The 25,209-nt window shown below is 51.9% G+C and overlaps 1 protein-coding gene across 1 annotated transcript; it reads right to left on the reverse strand.

Annotated features, from left to right (window-relative positions):
• Positions 1-343: 343 nt before the first annotated feature.
• Positions 344-13,541, reverse strand: C2CD4C (C2 calcium dependent domain containing 4C). Its single transcript, XM_081846271.1, has 2 exons — positions 13,376-13,541; positions 344-2,742 (listed from the first exon to the last, which is right to left on the reverse strand). The coding sequence occupies exons 1-2, from the start codon at positions 13,517-13,519 to the stop codon at positions 1,378-1,380; spliced, it is 1,509 nt and encodes a 502-aa protein (XP_081702397.1). The 5' UTR covers positions 13,520-13,541; the 3' UTR covers positions 344-1,377.
• Between the last annotated feature and the right edge of the window lie 11,668 nt (positions 13,542-25,209).

Below are 25,209 nucleotides of genomic sequence, written 5' to 3' on the forward strand. Positions count from 1 at the left end.
CACAATTCTACAAAACATCTGGTGCTGGCCTTCATGACAGCAGCTTTACAGCTTTGGAGGGGGGGGTTGCCACTGCCCATAGCTCCTTGCTAGGGTAAAGGTAAAGGGACCCCTGACCATTAGGTCCAGTCATGGCCGACTCTGGGGTTGTGGCGCTCATCTCGCTTTACTGGCCGAGGGGGCCGGCGTACAGCTTCCGGGTCATGTGGCCAGCAGGACTAAGCCGCTTCTGGAGCAGCGCACAGAAACACCGTTTAGCTTCCCGCCGGAGCGGTACCTATTTATCTACTTGCACTTTGAGGTGCTTTCGAACTGCTAGGTGGGCAAGAGCAGGGACCGAGCAACGGGAGCTCACCCCGCCGTCGCGGGGATTCAAACCGCCGACCTTCTGATCTGCAAGTCCTAGGCTCTGTGGTTTAACCCACAGCGCCACCCGCGTCCCATCCTTGCTAGGGTACCTCCTTGCAAAAGAACGAGCCACCCCCAGCTCCCAGGTGCAAATCCATCGTTTGCAAAAGGTTGTTAAGGCGAGGATGTTCGGATAACGAGGGTCATTTCCCCTGTCCCCTTTTCCATAAGGCAACTGGGTTATTTACACTGAGGGTCACCAACATGGCAGCTGTGGCGGCGCAGGTAACCGACAGCAAAGTCTCTTCCCCTAACCGCCACCCAAAATTAGTTCCTGATATAAGCGTTCCGCCGTACCCAACAGAACAGGTCGAGTGACCACAACCATTTCTCCGGGTTTCTAAACGCACCCACAGATCCTATAAAGTTGGCGACCCCTGGTTCACACTATCTCCCACCGGATTAATTCCTGTCTGTTGACCACCTTTGCTGAGACAACGTTGGTCAAGCACAGCTGACGGCCGATGGGGATCGCCAGTTTGCTACGGAGCATGCATTTCGACGGGGTCCGGGTACAACAGCGAGCAGGGAGCAGAGCAAAAAGCCCGTTGCGCTCATGCATCCGCATGCCACAGCAAAAATCTGTTCTGAGAACCCCTTCCCAGACTTACAACAGCCCTTTAGTCACCCCCATCATCTCCCCGCAATGAGCGCATCTCTTTGATAAATTCAGAACGCTTCACTGTGCACAGGGCAATATCTCGTCCACCCCGGACAGGCAATTATATTTTTGATCTTGCAAGGAAAGGGTTCGCACCAGCAGCCGGCAAGATTACATGCTTAATTCCCCCCTCCCTCCCTGCCCTAAAACATGCAGCAAGCATTTTTTGGGGTGGGGGAGCGGACACTGAGTAGCCATCACCATCTTGTGTCACAGCCTCCCCCTCCAGCTTCCTTGTATTTACAGGGTGGAGGAACGAGCCATTCCGCGCGGGACGGGTGCAAGCGGGAGGCGTGACCAAGGTCGTTTTATGAAAATGGGAGCAAAGAAGTTAAGGGGAGCTCCTTCTCTCCCATCAGGGTGTCTCTCTTGAGGCTACCTCCCTTGTTGAGCACCTTGACCTTGAGGGACAGTTTCTTGGCGTTGCTGGCCCCCAGCCCGTCGAAGAAGAAATCTTCGTTGAAGACAGGGTAGCGGCTGTTCTTGATGATGGTGCTGCGCTGCTTCTGCAACTTCCCGGGGTTCAGATAGAGGGCCACGCAGCAGTTGATGCTCCGCGCATCGCAGTGCTTGTCGTAGAGGTCTTCTGCCGTGATGACGCGCACCCGAAGCCGCGCACTCGAAGGGTTGTATTCGGCCGCCAGCCGCATGCTGCCCCCTTTGCTCAGTGGGATGATGTGCTCCTTGTGAAGGCGCTCCGGCTGGTCCGCCGGCGGCGCCGGCTGTTGTGCGGCACCAGCTGCCCCCGCAGGAGGGGTGGCACACCGCTGGCGCCGCTGCAAGCTGGGGCTGGTGTCGGCCGAGCTGTCGTCGGTGGAGAGGGAGCTGTTGCGCGCCACCGAGTGCTTCAGCTTGATGACTTTCGACTGGCTCTCCTGGCTGAAGATCTTCAGGAGTGACACCGAGCGCGAGAGCAAGGGGGAGCCGAACGGGGACGACTCAGCCGAGGAGCACGTGTCGCTTTCACCGCCACTGAAGTAGCGGTAGGGGTTCATCAGGGACATGCTGATGTCCGAAGGGTTGAGGTGGCCGCCCTCGCCGTTGGTCTTGCTCCCTGCCGAAGGAGACCTCCGCTGGGAGCTGGGAGAGGTCGACTGCGATGGGCACAGGCTGGTGTGCTCGCTGTGGAAGAGGGACTCCTTGCGGCGAGTGTGGGGACTCTCCATGAGCGTGGCAAAGCCGTACGATGTCTGCGCCTTGGGCACGTACGGCAGGGACATGGCTGTCTGCGACTGGGGGTCCGCGTTGGTGCTGAAGTCCTCCTCCGACGCCCATTCGTCGGCGCTCTCAATCTGGATGATGTGGCGGCTGGCGGCCTTCAGGAGATTTTTGCTCTCCGAGGCAGCTTTAGCCGGCAAGCGTGGGCTGCGCTGCGGCTTGCGGGCCGATAGGTTCTGCTCTGAGGCCGACGTGCCCAGATTGGGCTTTGCCTTCCCTTCTGCCCCCTCTGCTTCCGGGGGCACCATCGGGAGCTTGGGCGGGATGAAGAAATCCGGGATCTTGTCTGGTGTCAGGACGTTGCTGTACAGAGGCCCTTTGGACTGCTTATCTCCGGAGTCGCCGTTGCCCCGGGAGCCACCGTTCTCCACCGAGCCACGGATTTTTTCTAGCAACCACATTTTCTCACTTCCGCAGCTCCTCTTTCCAGGAGAGGAGTTGGCAAGTCCAGACACCTGATAGGCAGAAAGAAGACAGGGTTAATGGTAGCTAAGAGACTGATATTGACAAACGGGAAGAACGAAGGCATGGTCTGTCAGAGACCGTGCTGAGGAAGGCAGCACTGATGAGGAATGCTAGGAGCCTCTCTCTGCTCCTGATACGGATCCTGAATCTTCCCAGGAGTGGGAGGACAGTGCAGTGGTACCTCGGTTTAAGGACAGCCCTGTTTATGAACTATTCGGTTTACGAACTCCGCTAAACCGGAAGCAGTGTCCCGGTTTGTGAACTTTACCTTGGTCTAAGGATGGAATAAGGGACACGGGTGGCGCTGTGGGTTAAACCACAGAGCCTAGGACTTGCCGATCAGAAGGTTGGCGGTTCGAATCCCCATGATGGCGTGAGCTCCCATTGCTCCTGCCAACCTAGCAGTTTTAAAGCACATCAAAGTGCAAGTAGATAAATAGGTACCGCTCCAGCGGGAAGGTAAACGGCGTTTCCGTGTGCTGCTCTGGTTCGCCAGAAGCGGCTTAGTCATGCTGGCCACATGACCTGGAAGCTGTACGCCGGCTCCCTCAGCCAATAAAGCAAGATGAGCGCCGCAAGCCCAGAGTTGGCCACGGCTGGACCTAATGGTCAGGGGTCCCTTTACCTTTAAGAACAGAATCCGAACATTGGAACGGCACCGGCCCTCATTAGGGAAAGCGCACCTCAGTTTAACAACGGTTTCGGTTTAAGAACAGACTTCCGGAATGGATTAAGTACATAAACCGAGGTACTGCTGTATAGATTTGGAAGAGTGGTTTGCCGAGGGGCACAGTTCCGAAGGCAGAAGCTGGGAAATGCTGGATGGGGAAGAGCTAGGACAGGCATAGGCAAACTCTGCCCTCCAGATGTTTCAGGACTACAACTCCCATCATCCCTGACCCCTGGTCCTGTTAGCTAGGGATGATGGGAGTTGTAGCCCCGAAATATTTGGAGGGCCGAGTTTGCCTGTGCCTGAGCTAGAAGAAGGAACACTGGAAGGGAGAGGGTTGGCAGATTCACAGTTTCTAGACAGCATTCCTCCACCGCCCTCCCCAAAGTCGAGAAGGGCTCAAAGTGGCAGAACAGAAAGCACAGTGGGGAACAAGCTCAGATTACGAGACGCAGAAGTGATGTAGGTTCATAGGGGCCAAAAGGGGTGGAATCCTTAATTAGGAGCACCGCCATTACTATGAGATGTGTTCTTTATAACCTCGCTGTGATTATTAAAGTTTCTAACTGGTAAGAAGACTCCTTTTCCTTTGTTCTGCTTATCGGCTGCCAAAGGAGGGAGGAAGCCATTCCCCTGAAGCCTGACATGATCTTCCTTAATCAGTGGATTTATAATATGATAGCTGTGGTCTAAACCACAAAGCCTAGGGCTTGCCGATTGGAAGGTTGGCGGTTCGAATCCCCGCAACGGGGTGAGTGCCCGTTGCTCAGTCCCTGCTCCTGCCAACCTAGCAGTTTGAAAGCAAGCAGTGCAAGTAGATAAATAGGTACCACTCCGGCGGGAAGGTAAATGGTGTTTCCGTGCGCTGCTCTGGTTCGCCAGAGGCAGCTTAGTCATGCTGGCCACATGACCCAGAAGCTGTCTGTGGACAAACACCGGCTCCCTCGGCCAATAAAGCGAGATGAGCGCCGCAACACCAGAGTTGCCCACAACTGGACCTAACGGTCAGGGGTACGTATACCTTTGCCTAACACTTGCAACTCCCGAATGGACTGCTTACAGACGTAGACTCTGCTAGGATAAATACGACAATATTTGGAATGCTTTTATACAAAAATATAGCAGGCTATTAATATTTCTATTAGGATCAGGATAATGATATCAAATTTATAAAATAATGTAAGGGTTAGGGTAATAATAATAATAATAACAACAATAATTGGTTATTTATACCCCACTAATCTGGCTGGGTTTCCCCAGCCACTCTGGGCAGCTTCCAAGAAAAGATTAAAAAATGCATTAAATTTGTTTGTATATATTCATATAATATTTTTCCCCCTTTACACAATTGTGTGTCTTTTTTTGTCTGTTTTCTTTTCCCTATTTCTTTGTGCATCACTTTATACTTTGTAATTGAAAACCTCTCAATAAAATATCAATAATAAAAAAAGAGGACAGGGTGGCGGAAAATAAAAAGGAAAAAGGAATCCGTGTTCAGGGGAAGGTGAGCGCCGCAGCCTCGCCCTAATTGATTTCACAGGGGCAAATTTGCAAATCCACTTTCAATGCATAGAAATCTATTTGCGTATCGGCGGCGGCGGCAGCAACAACCTAAAGCTTGCTTTGGTTATCTTGCGTGGAAGTTTACAAATAGGGAGAGAAAGAAATGAGGAGTGGCAAAGCAACAGAAGGTGTCTGTTTGCAAAAGAATAAAACAAATGACTAGGGTGTTTTTGCCCGGTGTGCTTCACAAAACCAGCAGGTCACCTTGAAAAAAAGTGAGATGTTGCAGCTCATATTGATGAAAATGCAGACTTTCGAAACATCTGTAGCGCTGTATCCCCTGCCCCTTCTGCCTCTCAAGTCAAGAACTCCCTCCAGTAGCTTTATGGAAATCTGGCTTTCCTGCATTCTAGGGGGTTGGACTAGAGGACCCTTGGGTCCCTTCCAACTCAAAAGATTCTGTGATTTTATGAAAGTCTCTGCCCTTGAGCCAGTGTCACCAACTGGACTCATGCACTTCAACCCCGTCTGGGCTAGGCGAGCTGGGGAGCACTTCCAGAGACCGCCTTTTAACAGGAACAGGTCAAAGTGCTGTGGACTCACAGCTTAGAGTTGTGAGCACCGGATTCACTTCCACAATACAGTCGTCGCACAGCAGAGTCTGGCAGTGTATAAACTACTCAGAGAGCAGCTCTGTAGAATATCTTCTTTTATTCTATAACTACAACTATAATACAAAACTATATACAGAGCTAAATAGGTCTAAGCATAAATGAATGCTGCACTGAGTGTTTGCAGCTGCTCTTAGCAGCAACCTTATCTCTACACACGATCTCTAACACTCAGTCTCTCTCTCTCTCCGACACACTGACTGACTGACTGACTTGGTGCTGGAGCTGAATAAGTAGAAAGCAGAACACTCCTCCTCCTCGCTGGAGAATCAGCAGACTCGTCAGGAGATTCTTGGATATGGGAGGGGTGAAATCTCCTCAGAAACAGGAGTGGGTGGTTTCATAAAATCATATAATTGTAGAATTGGAAGAGACCCCAAGTATCATCTCGTCTGCGTCACTAAATGATGCAAGTCCAAAAAGTGTGTAGTTTGCATAGGTAAAAGTAAAGGGACCCCTGACCATTAGGTCTAGTCGTGGCCAATTCTGGGGTTGCGGCACTCATCTCGCTTTATTGGCCGAGGAAGCCGGCATACAGCTTCCGGGTCATGTGGCCAGCAGGACTAAGCCGCTTCTGGCGAACCAGAGCAGCGCAAGGAAACACTGTTTACCTTCCCGCCAGAGCGGTGCCTATTTATCTACTTGCACTTTGACGTGCTTTCGAACTGCTAGGTTGGCAGGAGCAGGGACCGAGCAACGGGAGCTCACCCCGTCCATCGTGGGGATTCGAACCGCCGACCTTCTGATCGGCAAGTCCTAGGCTCTGTGGTTTAACCCACAGCGACACCCGTGTCCAGCACAATACCACTCTCTCCAGCAATTGCTGCGTCCGACCCAAGGCAGACCATAGTCCTTGTGGCTAGCAGCTGCCAGCAGCCTTTCCCTCCTCTGTGAATTGGTCCACACACTCTTTTAAAGCCATCATAGTTCTGCTAGAGGGATGCAGGTGGTACTGTGGGGTAAACCACAGAGCCTAGGACTTGCCGATCAGAAGGTCGGCGGTTCGAATCGCCGTGACAGGGTGAGCGCCCATTGCTCGCTCCCTGCTCCTGCCAACCTAGCAGTTCGAAAGCACGTCAAAGTGCAAGTAGATGAATAGGTACCCCTCCGGCAGGAAGGTAAACGGCGTTTCCGTGCGCTGCTCTGGTTCGCCACGAGTGGCTTTGTCCTGCTGGCCACATGACCCGGAAGCTGTACACTGGCTCCCTCAGCCAATAAAGTGAGATGAGCGCCGCAACCCCAGAGTCGTCCATGACTGGACCTAATGGTCAGGGGTCCCTTTACCTTTAAGGCACTCAGTGTCCCAGCTGCCATACACCAGTTGAGAGGCAGCGAGGTTCAATGGTTACAGCACCGGTCAGGGGTCCCTTTACCTTTACCTTAGTTCTGCTGGAGAGAGTTCCAAGTTTATCTATGCGTTGAGTGAACAATGTCATTCTCTTCTTCTGTCCTGCCTTTCTCTGGGTGCAGATTTCACAGGGGTACATTTCTCCCTTCGCTGCCACATAACAAGCCTCACATGCAGAGGCAGAATTCTCTCTCTGCTCATCATACCAGTGGGAGTTTCCTTTTCCAGGTGTGCAAGGAAGGAAAAGCGTGAAAATCTGATTTGGCTCCTGGCGTTCCCACAGCTGACTCTTTTAGCTCTCGCTCTTCCCGCTGAAGAAACATCTCCTGTGAGCTTAAAAGGCTCAATTTCCCACCGGACTCGAGATATTCCACCTCACACCAACAGACATTAAGCCTAGATGCCAGCGTCCGCTACAAAATGAGCGGCCTGAGACCCAGGGGAAAGTGTCTGAAGGCTATAAACACTCGCCTGCTTCTCAACTTCTTCGCCAGTGACAAATGCTTTTCCGATGGCGTTGCAAAGCAACATTCCTTCAAAGCACACACACTTTATCTCTCTCTGCGTTTGCAGAGAGGAAGAGGATCAATATTGCACTGATATTTGCCGCACAAATGCTGGGCGCCTCCAGACGGATGAACTTCACGGGGAGGGGGGGACAGAGGTCTGCGTTCAGAGTGAGAGGAGCTTTTGCTGCAGCTGACTCAAAAGACGTGAGAGAAATTGCATGCCACTACTGCAGCACATGGGGACCCGGGTGGCGCTGTGGGTTAAACCACAGAGCCTAGGGCTTGCCAATCAGAAGGTCAGCGGTTCGAGTCTCCGCAACGGGGTGAGCTCCCGTTGCTCGGTCCCTGCTCCTGCCAACCTAGCAGTTCGAAAGCACGTCAAAGTGCAAGTAGATAAATAGGTACTGCTCCAGCGGGAAGGTAAACGACGTTTCCGTGCGCTGCTCTGGTTCTCCAGAAGTGGCTTAGTCATGCTGGCCACATGACCCGGAAGCTGGACACTGGCTCCCTCGGCCAGTAAAGCGAGATGGGTGCCGCAACCCCAGAGTCGGCCACGACTGGACCTAATGGTCAGGGGTCCCTTTACCTTACACAGATGACCACTGGGGGGGGGTGATCTTTGCTGCCACAAGGGACTCTGAGCCCCCTAAGTCTATGACTGGTCTGAGAAAGGATGGAGGCAGCTTTCAGCGAAAGCAAAGAAGATTTTTATTTTTCTATTGCAAAAATAGTGAGATGAGCACCGCAACCCCAGAGTCGGCCACGACTGGACCTAACGGTCAGGGGTCCTTTTATCTTTACTGCGGCCTGTGCTTTGTTCGCCCCAAAATGGAAAACGAGCGAGGTTGGAACCAAAAAATAATGGCAACTTGAGTTGACAGAATATGCACAACTTGCAGGCAGAACATACAGAATAAGAGAACAAGAAGAACATAGGTTTAGAGAAGATTTGAAAACGTTTATTGGCTATATGGGAAAGAGTTGCGTATGGCTGAAAACGCTGGCAGCCTTAAGATAAATTCAGCAGTGTAAACAAGTTTTGATGGAATAATGAACGGTCTGGTTTTTGCAAAATATTCAGGGATTTACGATATGCCAAATGAACCACGGAAAGAGAAGAAGGGAAGTCGTCGATGTCTTAAGGGTGCAAAATGAGTGTTTTCAGTTGTAAAGCAGAAAACTTAATAAAATTATATACGAAAGGCTCTTTCGGATACCTCTGAAATTCAGCCGGTTCCCGGGTCTCTCGCAACCAAGGAAACCCAAAAGAGCTGAAGATTTGGGAAAGAGAAAAAAGTAAGTCCTTCTTCACACAGCAGAGTTAAAACCGAGTCAGTAATGGCTACCAACTTGGGTGGTTTGAAAAGAGTGAGCTCCCATTGCTCAGTCCCTGCTCCTGCCCACCTAGCAGTTCGAAAGCACACCAGTGCAAGTAGATAAATAGGTACCACTCCGGTGGAAAGGTAAACGGCGTTTCCGTGCGCTCTGGTTTCCGTCATGGTCTCCCGTTGCCCCAGAAGCGGTTTAGTCCTGCTGGCCACATGACCCGGAAAGCTGTCTCTGGACAAACGCCAGTTCCCTCGGCCTGAAAGCGAGATGAGCGCCGCAACCCCAGAGTCGCCTTTGACTGCACTTAACCGTCTAGGGGTCCTTTGCCTTTACCTTACTACTACTACTAATAATAATAATTAGGTTGTCACAGGTGAATATCTACCTGAAATCCATTTTGATAGCAAGTTTTGGCTGCAGACCTTCAGAGTTAAATGTGAATTCTTTTATATCCTAGTTTTTAAATGGACTTTTTTTTTAAACTGCTTTGGCCTTTTTCTGACCCGGGATCGTCTGGAAGGAATGGTAGAAATTTATAACCAGCATTGTCACCTGTTCCTGAGGGATGCAGCGAATGGTTAGAGTGTCATAGAATAGAATCATAGAATCCTAGAGTTGGAAGAGACCACCAGGGCCATCGAGTCCAACCCCCTGCCAAGCAGGAAACACCATCAGAGCACTCCTGACATATGGTTGTCAAGCCTCTGCTTAAAGACCTCCAAAGAAGGGAGACTCCACCACACTCCTCGGCAGCAAATTCCACTGTCAAACAGCTCTTACTGTCAGGAAGTTCTTCCTAATGTTTAGGTGGAATCTTCTTTCTTGTAGTTTGGAACCATTCCCCCGTGTCCGCTTCTCTGGAGCAGCAGAAAACAACCTTTCTCCCTCCTCTATGTGACATCCTTTTATATATTTGAACATGGCTATCATATCACCCCTTAACCTCCTCTTCTCCAGGCTAAACATGCCCAGCTCCCTTAGCCGTTCCTCATAAGGCATCGTTTCCAGGCCTTTGACCATTTTGGTTGCCCTCCTCTGGACCCGTTCCAGTTTGTCCGTGTCCTTCTTGAACTGTGGTGCCCAGAACTGGACACAGTACTCCAGGTGAGGTCTGACCAGAGCAGAATACAGTGGCACTATTACTTCCCTTGATCTAGATGCTATACTCCTATTGATGCAGCCCAGAATTGCATTGGCTTTTTTAGCTGCCGCGTCACACTGTTGGCTCATGTCAAGTTTGTGGTCAACCAAGACTCCTAGATCCTTCTCACATGTACTGCTCTCAAGCCAGGTGTCACGAAGACCTGGGAGAGACCCGGGTTCAAATCTCGTCTTGGTCATGCAGCTCGCTGGGTGATCTTGGGGGGCCGGTCACTGCCTCTCAGCCTGGTCTACCTCACAGGGATGTTGTGCTCCTTGGACAAAAAGGGGGGGGCGACTGAAATAAATAAAACACTTGGGGGGAGCAGAGCGCAGTTTAGTAGGAGAGCATCTGATCAGGGATGCTTTAGCTGAGGTTCCTGCAATGCAAGGGGCTGGACCAGCGGACCTTTTAGGGTCTCATTCCAAATCTACAATGCTATGATTCTACGAGTTGCAGCACAGAGACATCTGGAGGCTCCCCAGTCACGGGTGTCACGCTGCAAATCCAAAGCACAGTTAACTCATATTTAAACCTTGCAGCTTCTGCCAAGGAATCTTGGCATCTGTAGCTTGTTAAGCGTGCTGGGAATTGTAGTTCTGTGCAAGGGGAAATGGCAGCTCCCGGGATTCTTCAGGGGGGAGCCATGTGCTTTAAATGTGCATTAGGTAAAGGGACCCCTGACCATTAGGTCCAGTCGCGGACGACTCTGGGGTTGCGGCACTCATCTCGCTTTACTGGCCGAGGGAGCCGGCGTACAGCTTCCGGGTCATGTGGCCAGCAGGACTAAACCGCTTCTGGCGAACCAGAGCAGCGCACGGAAACGCCGTTTACCTTCCCGCTGGAGCGGTACCTATTTATCTACTTGCACTTTGATGTGCTTTTGAACTGCTAGGTTGGCAGGAGCAGGGACCGAGCAACGGGAGCTCACCCCGTCGTGGGGATTCGAACTGCCAACCTTCTGATCGGCAAGTCCTAGGCTCTGTGGTTTAACCCACAGCGCCACCTGCATCCCTAAAATGAGCATTAGATGTGCTTTAAACATATGGCGTGGGTCTGCCCTCAGTTCCTCACTTACCCTATCCTGAGTTCCAGTTCTCCACATCAGTGCATGATTTTTTGGGGGGAAAAGTCCCCATGAAAATTCAGCAGCGCTTTAGTGAAAACATCTCCTCATATACATACAGTGGTACCTCAGATTAAGTACTTAATTCCTTCCGGAGGTCTGTACTTAACCTGAAACTGTTCTTAACCTGAAGCACCACTTTAGCTAATGGGGCCTCCTGCTGCTGCCACGCCACCGGAGCATGATTTCTGTTCTCAACCTGAAGCAAAGTTCTTAACCTGAAGCACTATTTCTGGGTTAGCGGAGTATGTAACCTGAAGCGTATGTAACCTGAGGTACCACTGTACATCTGTATGAAATTTTGCCTGATACTTTTGATGCATTCTTTTTGAAAAGCATTGCCTCCCTAATAATAAAGCTTTTCCTGGGTTGTTCTCACTGAGATTCTTTTGTATGTGTACCTAAGCCCTGTTCATTCAATTTTTTTGCACGCGTTTTGTTTGTTTGTCTGCAGAACCGCACTGCAAAATTGCGGGTTTCAGAGGACGGCTGCGTTTCAGCTCCCCAGATGCTTCCAGGAAGAGCAAACCCAAATCGATTTGCTTTCCAGTGCAAATTGAATCAGATTGCTCCCTTATCAATCTTCCGCTTGGGGGGGGGGGAAAGGGCGTCTGGGGAAATCGATGGCCCCTCGGCCCCCTGCCAACATCACCAAAGGCTAGGGATCATGGGAGTTGTAGTTCAGCTGTGTCTGAAGGGTCACAGCAACATGTTAAAAGGCTCTCGAGTTCGCTAGACTCAGTCCCTGGTACCCTGGAGAGCGTCTCCCTCTTCGAAACCCTCGAGCCAGCTAGACTAGTGGTTGGAGTCAGTGCAACAGGGCTTTGTGTGACTTAACACCTTACAACATCTCTCCGGTTCTGCTCCAATTTGCCAGTTCTTGTCCTGGGAGAACAATATTAGACCGAGGTGGTCTGGAAAAGCGATCCTGGTTTCCGACGGGGAGGCAGCACACATCAAACTCCTGGCAGCCCCTGGTTCTGGGACACGGTCCACTTCAGCGCTCTGCAGCAGCAGCCGTTGAATCACAGAACTGCGGGACAGAAAGGGGCTCCCAAAGCTCATCCAGACCAACCCCCTGGGATCACAGCTTAAATGCAGGAATCGCAGCCGACGTGCTGAGCTGCAAGTTGGAAACGCTCTCCTCTCCCAAAAAAACCACACTGTCCATCCATGCTCTCCTGAAGGAGCCGCATCCCTAGTCCAGGTAGCCCACACCTGCCTTGCAGACCTGAAAACCACAGAGGTGGTCCTTGCTTCTCAAGGGAGAGATTGTGGGTGGCAGAGGCAAGGAAACAGCCCAGCAGAAGCAAAGCAGCCTCAGTTGGGTATCCTGTGAAATGGGCAACCTGTTCATCAAAGAGCCCTTTTGCAAAGCTGGTGTGTGCTCTGTGAGACCTAACGGAGGTTCCTTCCACCAAGTCAGATCTTTGGTCCACCTAACCAACTGAATCTAACCAGGCCAGGGACCTGGGCTTGTGCTGCCCACACTGGCTGGCAGCAGCACCCTCCAGAGTTTCAGCCGGGGGGTAATCGCTCGCTTCCACCTGGAAATCTTCTAGCACTGAGGCATGGCTCACCACTGAGGGGCAGTGCCAGGGGTTAGGGGCTCAGCCCGCCACCCCACCCTCCTCCTGACCCCTGACCTCGGGTTCAAAGCAGCGGGTTCGACACAGACAAGTTCTCCGCTAACATCTGGACAGATGCAAAGCAGATCTAGAGGTTGCGTCTAGTTTGGAGAACCGTTTCTTTTCCAGGCTGAGACTGGCACAGGTTGCACCGTGGTTCGTATCCCCTGCACTGGCTGGAGGGGCCAGCCTGTTCCACCTCCCGTGGTCAAATATTTGGACTGGGTCTCTCTTTCAAACACACCTGCGGACCTCGTGACATCCCCTTTGCTGATGCCGCTCTGTAAATTGGCACCAAACTTTGCTGGCTTTGTTCTGGCTCCCCCACCTCACTTCCTTCCCTGTGGGGCTTTCTGCTACACTCCTCACATGCTCAGGGGACACCTCAGCTGGGTCCTGCCGGGGGGGGCCTCTTCTGGGCGACTTTTGAGGCTGCCACCGGGCTCAAAACATCACCCCGGGGTTGAACTTTGCCAGCCAACTGGCCCTGAGACCCCTGACCTTTCTCTGGAGACCCGGATGCCACAAAAGAAGATATATAAGGGGAAATCCGTAGCCTCAGAATACATTTAGAGGGAGAAGAGGAAGGACCTAAGAAAGGGGGTGTTAAAACCCAGCAAACCAATTCCCCCCTCCTTTTTTTTAAACTGTTGTGCAGAGTGTTGATAAGAAAAAGTGCATAAACTGAATGTACTCACCTGTAAGTTGAAAACTCCGGCGGAGACAGGCGCTGCGGTGTTTCTGGAGGGGGTGAGATGCTCTCCGCAACTGGTCCGGCTGCAAATGAAGTAAGCGAGGGACCTGCGTTCAGTTTTATAGCCGGCTCGGTTAGCACCGTTCATTCATCACGGGAGAAGACTTCCAATTACAGCCCTGCCGTATTCCTCCTAAGACAGCGACGGGCAGTTTTTTTCCCCCCCCATTCTTTCTCTCTCTCTTTCAAACCCCCCACCCCTCTCCGCAAGAACCCCCCCCCCCATCTGCCACCGCTGTCACGCAGAAGCCTGTTGCAATGAATTGGGGGGGGGGAGGCAGGGACCATCCCGAAGCATCCTAAAACCTTTTTTAATATGATAAAAAAAACGCAGCTGCCCTCGCCAGCGCAGCCTTCTCCCTCCGATTTCTATTCTTCTCGTTTTCCGCAGAGGGCAACGTAACAAATGTTGTACGGAGGACGTGTTTAATTGTTCCCCTTCCTTCCCTCTCCCCCAATTTCACCCCCCAATATTCCCAATAACATGCCCGCGGGTTGCAAGGTTCAAACCTTCAACATACACAAAGAGATACTTTATTTATTCAGCCCAGTCCTTGCTGCTTTTGTACAGGGACTGGGAAATTGGGGGCGGCGGGTGGGGGGGGGCAGGATATGCGCTCAGAGCCAGAAACCTCTGGAGGCATCGCAAGGTGATGTCCGAAACGGGCGGCTTTGGCTCCTGAGCGCACGCAGAGTGCGTTTCACACACGCCCAAAGCTCTCCGGTGAACACTGCGGCCGAACCAGATAGGTGGGGTTTGTGGATACAGCCTTGCCGGTCAGCTCAGTTGGTTAGAGCAGGGGTCAGCAAACTTTTTCAGCAGGGGGCCGGTCCACTGTCCCTCAGACCTTGTGGGGGGCCGGACTATATTTTGGGGGGGAAATAAAAAAATGAACGAATTCCTATGCCCCACAAATAACCCAGAGATGCGTTTTAAATAAAAGCACACATTCTACTCATGTAAAAACATCTTGATTCCCGGACCGTCTGCGGGCCCAGTGGCGTAGCGTGGGGGGTGCAGGGGGGGGCCGGCCGCACTGGGCGCAACATCTGGGGGGCGCGCTCGCCGCCTCCAGAGTCGCCGAAGAGCCTCGGGCGCAGGCTGTAGCAGAGCCCCATGTCTCGCGGAACCGACGAGCTGTGCGCGCGTCCGGGCTGAAGGCGTCCGGCAGGCAGCGGCTCTCAGCGCTCGCCGTGGTCCCCGCACGCCAGGCAGCCCCTCCTCACAGCCCCGCCGCCGCTGCTGCAGCTGCTGGGCCATGTTGCATTTTCCTCGCCTCTCTGCCCTCCTCCTCCTCCAGGCAAGCGGCGTCGTTTGGGCGGCAGCACCAGCGGCAACTCGCCTCAGATCACCTGACACGGACCCGCCACCGCCGCCGCCGTGGCTACCTTACCGTAAATACCCCAGCCCAGGCAGCAGCAAGAAGAAGCTGGCAGCGGCGGCAGGTTAGGGGTTAGGGGGCGCAAATTACTTGCCTTGGCCCGGGTGCTGACAACCCACGCTACACCGCTGTGCGGGCCGGATTGAGAAGGCGATTGGGCCAGATTCGGCCCCTGGGCCTTAGTTTGCCTACCCATGGGTTAGAGCATAGTGCTGATAAGGACAAGGTCACCGGTCTGATGTGCATATTGCAGGCGTTGGACTAGATGACCCATGGGGTCCCATCGTGCTCTAGGATTCTATTCTTCTGTACCTGTGTGGATCTCCGGATACGGTTGGACTCCGGCCCATGGCCAATGGTGGACAATGATGGGAGCCGCTGCACCCCCAAAAACAACTGGAGGAACAAAGATTTATCCAACTCCTCCACTCTTTGAACGTACAGTGGTACCTCAGGTTACAGACGCTTCAGGTTACATACGCTTCAGGTTACACACTCCGCTAACCCAGAAATAGTGCTTCAGGTTAAGAACTTTGCTTCAGGATAAGAACAGAAATTGGGCTCTGGCGGCGCGGCGGCAGCAGAAAGCCCCATTAGCTAAAGTGGTGCTTCAGGTTCAGAACAGTTTCAGGTTAAGAACGGACAGTGGTACCTCAGGTTACATATGCTTCAGGTTACATATGCTTCAGGTTACAGACACTTCAGGTTACATACTCCGCTAACCCAGAAATACTACCTCGGGTTAAGAACTTTGCTTCAGGATGAGAACAGAAATCGTGTGGTGGCAGCAGGAGGCCCCATTAGCTAAAGTGGTGCTTCAGGTTAAGAACAGTTTCAGGTTAAAAACGGACCTCCGGAACGAATTAAATACTTAAGCCGAGGTGCCACTGTATAAGAGTTATCATTATTCGCAGGGCTGCCTCTGGAGACGTTTCGGAAACTTCTTCTGGTGCAGAATTCAGCTGCCAGGTTGCTCACCAGAGCAAGACGGTCTGGGCATATTGCACCGATCCTGGTCCAACTGCACTGGCTTTTCATTAGTTTCTGGGTCCAATTCGAAGTGCTGGTTTTGACCTATAACGGCTCAGGACCGCAATACCTCAAAGACAGCCTCTTTCCATATGAACCTACCCGAACCCCAAGATTTTCTTCTGAGGCCCTCCTTCATGTGTCTCCTCCTTGAGAGGTCCAGAGGGTGGCAACACAAGAACAGGGCCTTCTCTGCAGTGGCACCCCCGTTGGTGGAATGCTCTCCTGAGGGAAATTCACCTGGTGCCTTCATTACACACCTTTGGGCGCCAGGCAAGCACATTCCTTTTTAAGCAGGTCTTTGGTTGACCTGATCAATATCCCATACCCTTTTAAAATGTGGCTCTTGGGGGGAGGGGCGGTGTTATTGATTTATTCCTGACAGTAGCAAACTATCGAAGGCTTTTCACCAAAGCCAGACTAAACGTCTTTCCTTCTGCAGTGTTGAGAGGAGTTCCCTACCAGGACAGACTTTGCTCGTGTGCTCAAGACATCGATTCCATAAAACATATTTTGTTGCACTGTGCAAAATATGAGCAAGCCAGGGCTGAACTGATACTACCCTAGCTGGTACCTTTCCCGGGAAAATCAGAGGCTTGCTATGTCAGGTTCCTATTGGAAGACCGGACCAACACTAGAACATTGGCAGTGGAAAAGTTTTTATCGGTGGCTGCAAGAACCAGTGATCCCTATATTCTGAAAAAAATGCTTGTTTAACCTGGAGGTAGGCTGTCTGAATTGTGCATTGCTTTGTAACGATGTGTTGGGTCTCTGGACCATAATAAAGATTGATGATGATTTATTCCTTTTATTGTTATTTCATATGCTGCGATCTTTTTCGGTGAACCGCCCTGAGACCTCTGGGCATAGGGCGCTATATAAATTCAATAAACAAAACAAAACAAAACAAAACAAAACAAAACAAAACAAAACAAAACAAAACAAAACAAAACAAAACAAAACAAAACAAAACAAATAAAATAAAATAAAATAAAATAAAATAAAATAAAATAAAATAAAATAAAATAATAGCATTGCAAATTGGAAGCAGCTCCCAATGTTAATCTAGTCCATCGTCTTACAACTCAGGAATCATAACTAAATAATCTTGATGGGTGGCCATCCAACCTCTGATTAAGGTAAAGGGACCCCTGACCATTAGGTCCAGTCATGGCCGACTCTGGGGTTGCGGCGCTCATCTCGCTTTACTGGCCGAGGGAGCTGGCGTGCAGCTTCCAGGTCATGTGGCCAGCAGAACTAACTTATTCTGTATGTTCTGCCTGCAAGTTGTGCATATTCTGTCAACTCAAGTTGCCATTATTTTTTGGTTCCGACTTAGCTCGTTTTCCATTTTGGGGCTAACAAAGCACAGGCCGCAGTAAAGATAAAGGGACCCCTGACCATTAGGTCCAGTCGTGGCCGACTCTGGGGTTGCGGCGCTCATCTCGCTTTATTGGCCGAGGGAGATGGCATGCAGCTTCCGGGTCATGTGGCCGGCAGGACTAAGCCGCTTCTGGTAAACCAGAGCAGCGCACGGAAACGCCATTTACCTTCCTGCCGGAGTGGTACCTATTTATCTACTTGCACTTTGACATGCTTTCGAACTGCTAGGTTGGCAGGAGCAGGGACTGAGCAACGGGAGCTCACCCCGTCATTGCGGGGATTTGAACCACCGACCTTCTGATCAGCAAGCCCAAGAGGCTCTGTGGTTTAACCCACAGCGCCACCCGTGTCCCACCCAACCTCTACTTAAAAACCTCCAAAAGGGAGAGTCTGCCACCTTCCAAGGGGGGTCTGTTCCACTGGTGAACAGCTCTTGCTGTCAGAAAGTTCTTCCTAACGTTGAGTCGGAATCTCCTTTCTTGTCGTTTGGATCCATTGCATTGAGCCCTACCTTCCAAGAAAACAAGTTTGCTCCATCCACCATGTGGCAACCCTTAACAGTGGGTCCGTAAGTGACTGTGGAGGCCAATTCTGGATCCACACGTCCTTCCACAGTGGGGACATACGTTTCCAGGCAGGAGTTGATGGCTTGTCAAGCATGCCTTCCTCTTAGCACGTTTCTCCCTTGCGTCCTGAGTTTGAGCGTCTTCAAAATCCACGACACCTTTGTTAAAAAGCTGTTCTCCAACTGGAGCGCTCACAGGCCAGTGTTTCACAGTTGTCGGTGTTATACAGTGGTACCTCGGGCTAATGATGTATGGAAGTGAGAGCTGGACCATAAAGAAGGTTGATCGCCAATGAATTGACACTTTTGAATTCTGGTGCTGGAGGAGACTCTTGAGAGTCCCATGGACTGCAAGAAGATCAAACCTCTCCATTCTGAAGGAAATCAGCCCTGACTGCTCAATGGAAGGACAGATCCTGAAGCTGAGGCTCCAAGACTTTGGCCACCTCATGAGAAGAGAAGACTCCCTGGAAGAGACCCTGATGTTGGGAAAGATGGAGGGCACAAGGAGAAGGGGATGACGGAGGACGAGATGGTGGGACAGTGTTCTGGAAGCTACCAGCATGGGTTTGACCAAACTGTGGGAGGCAGGGGAAGACAGGAGTGCCTGGCGTGCTCTGGTCCAGGGGGTCACGAAGAGTCGGACACGACGAAACGACTAAACAACCTCGGGTTAAGTACTTAATTCGTTCCGGAGGTCCATTCTTAACCTGAAACTGTTCTTAACCTGAAGCACCACCTTAGCTAATGGGGCCTCCTGCTGCCGCCGCACCGCCGGAGCCCGATTTCTGTTCTCATCCTGAAGCAAAGTTCTTAACTCGAGGTACTATTTCTGGGTTAGCGGAGTCTGTAACCTGAAGTGTATGTAACCCGAGGTACCACTGTGCTACATTTTTTCCCCAGATTTGCCTTGAGAGAGAGTCTTTGAACCTCTTTTGTTGACGCTTTCCATTTTTAAGTTCGGAATACAGTGGTACCTCGGGTTACATACGCTTCAGGTTACATACGCTTCAGGTTACAGACTCCGCTAACCCAGAAATAGTGCTTCAGGTTAAGAACTTTGCTTCAGGATGAGAACAGAAATCGTGCTCCAGCGGCGCGGCGGCAACAGGAGGCCCCATTAGCTGAAGTGGTGCTTCAGGTTAAGAACAGTTTCAGGTTAAGTACAGACCTCCGGAACGAATTAAGTACTTAACCTGAGGTGCCACTGTAGAGGAGTTGCTTTGGAAGACGGTAGTCAGGCATCCGAACAACATGACCAGTCCAACACTGAAGAATCATCGCTTCGACACTGGGTATCAGTTTCTGCGGCGGCACGGTGATGCCCCCACTTCTGGTTCCGCCGCGCAGCCCTTCTGAGTCCCCACTTGACTTTACGGAGAAAGGATAATGGAGTAGGGTCTTTCCGTGTGGCATGTATGTGTGTGGGCGTGTGGAGACCACCTCCATCTCCACGCCCTCTGTGGATCCGAAGATGAAGAGCTCTCAGCATTTACTGGGTGCCCCGTTGAAGGGTCCTTGAGACGGGGCTGTAATGCATCGCCAAACTGAGCACCTCGCTCCATCAGCGTGCCAGACAAAAGCCGAGGGCACTTGAAGGGCGAGGCGGCAGCGCTCGAGGGCTCTACTGAGTGTATTAAGTGCTTTAATATTACAGAGGGGGGAAGCAGAAGGAGAAGGGTGGGGAAGGCAAGAGGGAGGATGACATGTCGTCTGGCAGGAGTCATAACAGCCGGAGGCAGCGAGGAAGGACGGGGCTGGCGCACAGAAAGGAAGAATAAAATAATCGTCGGCGTTTGAAAGGGACCCGAAGGGTCATTTAGGCCAACCAACTGCAACCAAGAGTCTGCATGTAGTAGGTTCTGATGTGGGGTGCGTAACACAGCCACAAGGATGTTTCGCCTCCAGGGTCGCTTTGCTGTGAACAGAAAATAATAATAATACAGGGGTACCTTGGTTTACTGGGATGCAGGTGGCGCTGTGGGTTAAAGCCTCAGCGCCTAGGACTTGCCGATCGAAAGGTCGGCGGTTCGAATCCCTGCGGCGGGGTGCGCTCCCGCTGCTCGGTCCCAGCGCCTGCCAACCTAGCAGTTCGAAAGCACCTCCGGGTGCAAGTAGATAAATAGGGACCGCTTACCAGCGGGAAGGTAAACGGCGTTTCCATGTGCGGCTCTGGCTCGCCAGAGCAGCGATGTCACGCTAGCCACGTGACCCGGAAGTGTCTCCGGACAGCGCTGGCCCCTGGCCTCTTCAGTGAGATGGGCGCACAACCCCAGAGTCTGTCAAGACTGGCCCGTACGGGCAGGGGTACCTTTACCTTTACCTTACCTTGGTTTACAAGAGAGATACGGGTGGTGCTGTGGGTTAAACCACAGAGCCTAGGACTTGCCGATCAGGAGGTTGGCGGTTCGAATCCCCGCAATGACGGGGTGAGCTCCCATTGCTCGGTCCCTGCTCCTGCCCACCTAGCAGTTCGAAAGCACGTCAAAGTGCAAGTAGATAAATAGGTAATGCTCCGGCAGGAAGGTAAACGGCGTTTCCATGCGCTGCTCTGGTTTTGCCAGAAGCGGCTTAGTCCTGCTGGCCACATGACCTGGAAGCTGTACACCGGCTCCCTCGACCAGTAAAGCGAGATGAGCGCCGCAACCCCAGAGTAGGACACGACTGGACCTAATGGTCAGGGGTCCCTTTACCTTTACCTCGGGTTACAGACACTTCAGGTTACAGACTCTGCTAACCCAGAAATAGTACCTCGGGTTAAGAACTTTGCTTCAGGATGAGAACAGAAATTGCGTGGCGGCAGCAGGAGGCCCCATTAGCTAAAGTGGTACCTCAGGTTAAGAACAGTTTCAGGTTAAGAACGGACCTCCAGAATGAATTAAGTTCTTAACCCAAGGTACCACTGTAATAATAATAATAATAATAATAATAATAATAATAATAATAATATTTATACCCCGCCCAGATGGAGCTTGCATACAGCAGAACTGCAGGGCAAGAGTTAGTTAGTTAGTTAGTTAGTTAGTTAGTTAGTTAGTTAGTTAGTTACTTTGTTTGTTTGTTTATACCCCTCCCATCTGGCTAGGTTTCCCCAGCCACTCTGGGCAGCTCCCAACAGAAAATTAAAAGCACAATAAAACATCAAACATTAAAAACTCCCCTCGACAGGGCTGCCTTCAGATGTCTTCTAAAAGTCAGATAGTTCTTTCTCTCCTTGACATCTGGTGGGAGGGCATTCCACAGGGCAGGCGCCACCACCAAGAAGGCCTTCTGCCTGGTTCCCTGCAACCTCACTTCTCGCAGGGAGGGAACAGCCAGAAGGCCCTCGGAGCTGGACCTCAGTGTCCAGGTAGAACGATGGGGGTGGAGACGCTCCTTCAGGTCTACTGGGCCGAGGCCGTTTAGGGCTTTCAAGGTCAGCACCGACAGTGACGAGGCAAAGCCCAGCCATCAGCCAGCAGGATCTATAAGGCTGGATGTAGCAGCTGAACCACTGCCAAGAGATGAGAGTTCACCCTCTGGGGGGAGAGTCTGGAGCCAGAGTCCTCTTGCTTCCCCCCAGATTAAGATGCCCCAGAGCTTTGTATGTCTTTGCAGAGGGAGTTGGGGGCTTGTGGTTCAGCAGCTGCAGATTAAGTGGTGCTAACCGGGGTGGATAGAAATCAATGAAGCAATGATCACCCGTGTCGGAGCAATGATTCTTCAACATCAACTTCGTTGGACTGGTCATGTTTTGCGGATGCGTGATGATTGCCTTCCAAAGCGACTACTCTATTCTGAAATGGGAAGCGTAATGCTGGCGGTCAACAAAAGAGGCTTAAAGACAAATCTTTTAAAATGTAGTATAAACACCGACAACTGGGAAACACTGGCCTGTGAGCGCTCCAGCTGGAGAGCAGCCTTGACCGAAGGTGTCATGGGCTTTGAAGACACTCGAACTCAGGACGCAAGGGAGAAATGTGCCAAGAGGAAGGCACGCTTGGCAAATCCACACCGGGATCAACTCCCGCCCGGAAACCTCTGTCCCCACTGTGGAAGGACGTGTGGGTCCAGAATTGGTCTCCACTGTCACTTATGGACTCATTGTTAAAACCGTGTTTATGGAAGACAATCTTACTCGGCTACGAGGGATTGCCAAAGAGGAAGAAGAGGAAGAAGAGGAAGAGGAAGAGGAAGAGGAAGAGGAAGAGGAAGAGGAAGAGGAAGAAGAAGAAGAAGAAGAAGAAGAAGAAGAAGAAGAAGAAGAAGAAGGCTCCATCATAACTTTTTACACTGTTGAATTTATCTTAATGCTGCTAGCGTTTCCAGCTGCACACAGTTATTTCCCATACATGCAATAAAAGTTTTCGAAAGATAAGTTATTGAAAGTATTTGATGTGTTTTAAATTGTGTTTGTTTTGTTAGTTTAATGTTAGTGTTTTGTTAGTGTAATGTAGTGTTTTTTGTATTGTATGGTTTTTCTTTTTTGTAGTGTTTAAATTGTTGGAAAAGGTACCGTATTTTTCGCCCTATAGGACGCACTTTTCCCCCTCCAAAAATGAAGGGAAATGTGTGTGCGTCATATGGGGCGAATGCAGGCTTTCGCTGAAGCCTGGTGCGCACCGACCCCTCTCGCTCTCCAGGCTTCAGGAACCTATCCGCTAGCCGTGGCTCTCCTACGGCTAGCGGAGACCTTGTCGGCACCCAGAAGCTTGGAGCACGCTGAACTCCGCACACCCCAAGCTTCGGGATTAGCGCAGAGCACCTGGGGGGGTAATAATTCCCCCCCTTTATTTCCCCCCCCCAAAAAAACCCTAGGTGCGTCCTATGGGCCGGTGCGTCCTATGGGGCGAAAAATACGGTAATAAATATTATTTTTTAAAAAATAAATAAATAAAAGTTTTCAAATCTTCTCTAAACTGTGGAAGGACGTGTAGATCCAGAATTGGCCTCCACGGTCACTTACGGACTCACTGTTAAAACCGTGTTATGGAAGACAATCTTACCCGGCTACGAGGGATCGCCAAAGAAGATGAAGATTTTGCTCAATGGCTCATCCAGCCCTGATAAGCTCCTCCCCCAGGGCATCTGGCTCCTCCCACATGCCAGCACCTCCCACCCACCCACCTGAGCCTCAGCCCCTGGTAATTCTCTCCCTGACCCGGGTCCTGATCCATACCCGTAGCTCTACTCAGTTCCCAGACCTTTGAGCTGCGAAGTGCAGGAGAGGGAAGGAAGGAGGGGACGGGTGGGCTGCGAAAGGCTACATTTCGCGTCACACCAGAGGAAATTAAAAAGATTCATGCCACCGGCGTTCGTCTCGTTAAAGGTACGCGGCTCGTTAAGGCTGGCGCAGCAGGCAAGGACACCTCATAAATTACAGGCGGGCACTCGCAGCAGATGCCCCCCTGACAAGGAGGTGGAAAGGAGGGGGGCTCAGCCCCAGATAATCTGACACCGAAAATAGGCTTGGAAGACAGCCGCCACTGAGATTTCACAAAGGGGAAAATGTGGGTTTTTCACGCCACGGAGGAGGAGGCGTTGTGGGCTGGTCCCGTGGGTTACCTGAGAGGCGAGGTCCAAGTCCGGTCCGGGGTCGAAGGTGCGACGTGGAGGCAGTCCGTAGTAGCTGAAGCTGGGTGCAGGGCAGGGAGTTGGGTGAAGTCAGGAACAGGCTTGCAAGCAGGGAGCCAGGGCGGGTCAGGAGCTCAGGCAGAAGAGCAGGACAGGGTTCAGGCAGGAACTAGCAACCAACAAAGGCACATGGGTGGCGCTGTGGGTTAAACCACAGAGCCTAGGACTTGCCGATCAGAAGGTAAGCGGTTCGAATCCCCGCAACGGGGTGAGCTCCCGTTGCTCGGTCCCTGCTCCTGCCAACCTAGCAGTTCGAAAGCACGTCAAAGTGCAAGTAGATAAATAGATCCCGCTCCGGCGGGAAGGTAAATGGCATTTCCGTGCGCTGCTCTGGTTCGCCAGAAGTGGCTTAGTCATGCTGGCCACATGACCCAAAAGCTGTACGCCGGCTCCCTCAGCCAATAAAGCGAGATGAGCACTGCAACCCCAGAGTCGGTCACGAATGGACCTAATGGTCAGGGGTCCCTTTACCTTTATAGCAACCAACAATGTTGCTCCTGCAACTTGGGACTGGGGCTGGCTGGCTTTTATCTGCCCTGAGTCATAGGGCGGCCCCGATCCTCTGACGACTCGCCTCTCCTGGAGGCGAGCCCTCCTCCTGCGGGAACTTGGTTCCCTCTGCCTCTCTGCCCTGAGCCTCTGCAGCTCAGGAGAGGCTGGAGGGTTCCCGGACCCAGAGGCAACCTCACCTTCCTCTGACGGGGCTGAGAGAGGAGCACCTGCAGGCAATGGGTCCTCCATCACCTCAGGAGCCAGAGCAGACTCAGCTGAGGACCCAGCACAGGTGAGGACCCTTCGGGCTCAGGCCCCAGCCCCGGCTCAGCTGGGGAATCCTGTGCAGGCTGGGATCCCTCAGGTTCAGCATCCGAGTCCGAATCCCAGGCCATCACACGTTGGAGGCCATATCTGAGTCAGCCAGGCAAGTGTCTGGGCATTCACTGGGTCTGGGTCAGTTTGTCCACACATCTAGATCATAGCAGCCTAGCCTTCTCTCATGTCTCACAGCTGTGGAGAAACCGAGAGCTTTAAAAGGGCTGGAGGGCTCCCATTGGGTTCTGACGTCCCCTGACAACCTGGAGGTCCAAAAGCTGCACTACCACCTCCTGGCCACTAGTGGCGCCCAAGCGCAGTGAAGATCACCCTCTTAGCATGACTAAGCCGCTTGTGGCAAACCAGAGCAGCGCACGGAAGTGCCATTTACCTTCCCGCCAGAGCAGTACCTATTTATCTACTTGCACTTTGACATGCTTTCGAACTGCTAGGTTGGCAGGAGCAGGAACCGAGCAACGGGAGCTCACCGTGTCGCAGGGATTCGAACCGCCGACCTTCTGGGGTTCGACTCTGGGGTTGCGGCGCTCATCTCGCTTTATTGGCCAAGGGAGCCGGTGTACAGCTTCCGGGTCATGTGGCCAGCAGGACTAAGCCGCTTCTGGTGAAACCAGAGCAGCGCATGGAAACGCCATTTACCTTCCCACTGGAGCAGTACCTATTTATCTACTTGCACTTTGACGTGCTTTCGAACTGCTAGGTGGGCAGGAGCTGGGACCGAGCAATGGGAGCTCACCCCGTCGTGGGGATTTGAACCGCCAACCTTCCGATCGGCAAGTCCTAGGCTCTGTGGTTTAACCCACAGTGCCACCCGCGTCCCTACCTATCAGCTAATTACCACTGACAGCAAGTCCTGCTTGCAAAGGAGAAAAAATTCGAGAGTTCCCTTTAAGCTTCCTGTGAAGCTGTGCCCTAAAATTGGATGCAGCCAAGATATCGGGTGCCTTCAAAACCTCAAACTCCAGTGTGATGTAGCTG

The sequence above is a fragment of the Podarcis erhardii genome, assembly GCF_964252035.2.
Source record: "Podarcis erhardii genome assembly, chromosome: 18".
NCBI lineage: Eukaryota > Metazoa > Chordata > Lepidosauria > Squamata > Lacertidae > Podarcis > Podarcis erhardii.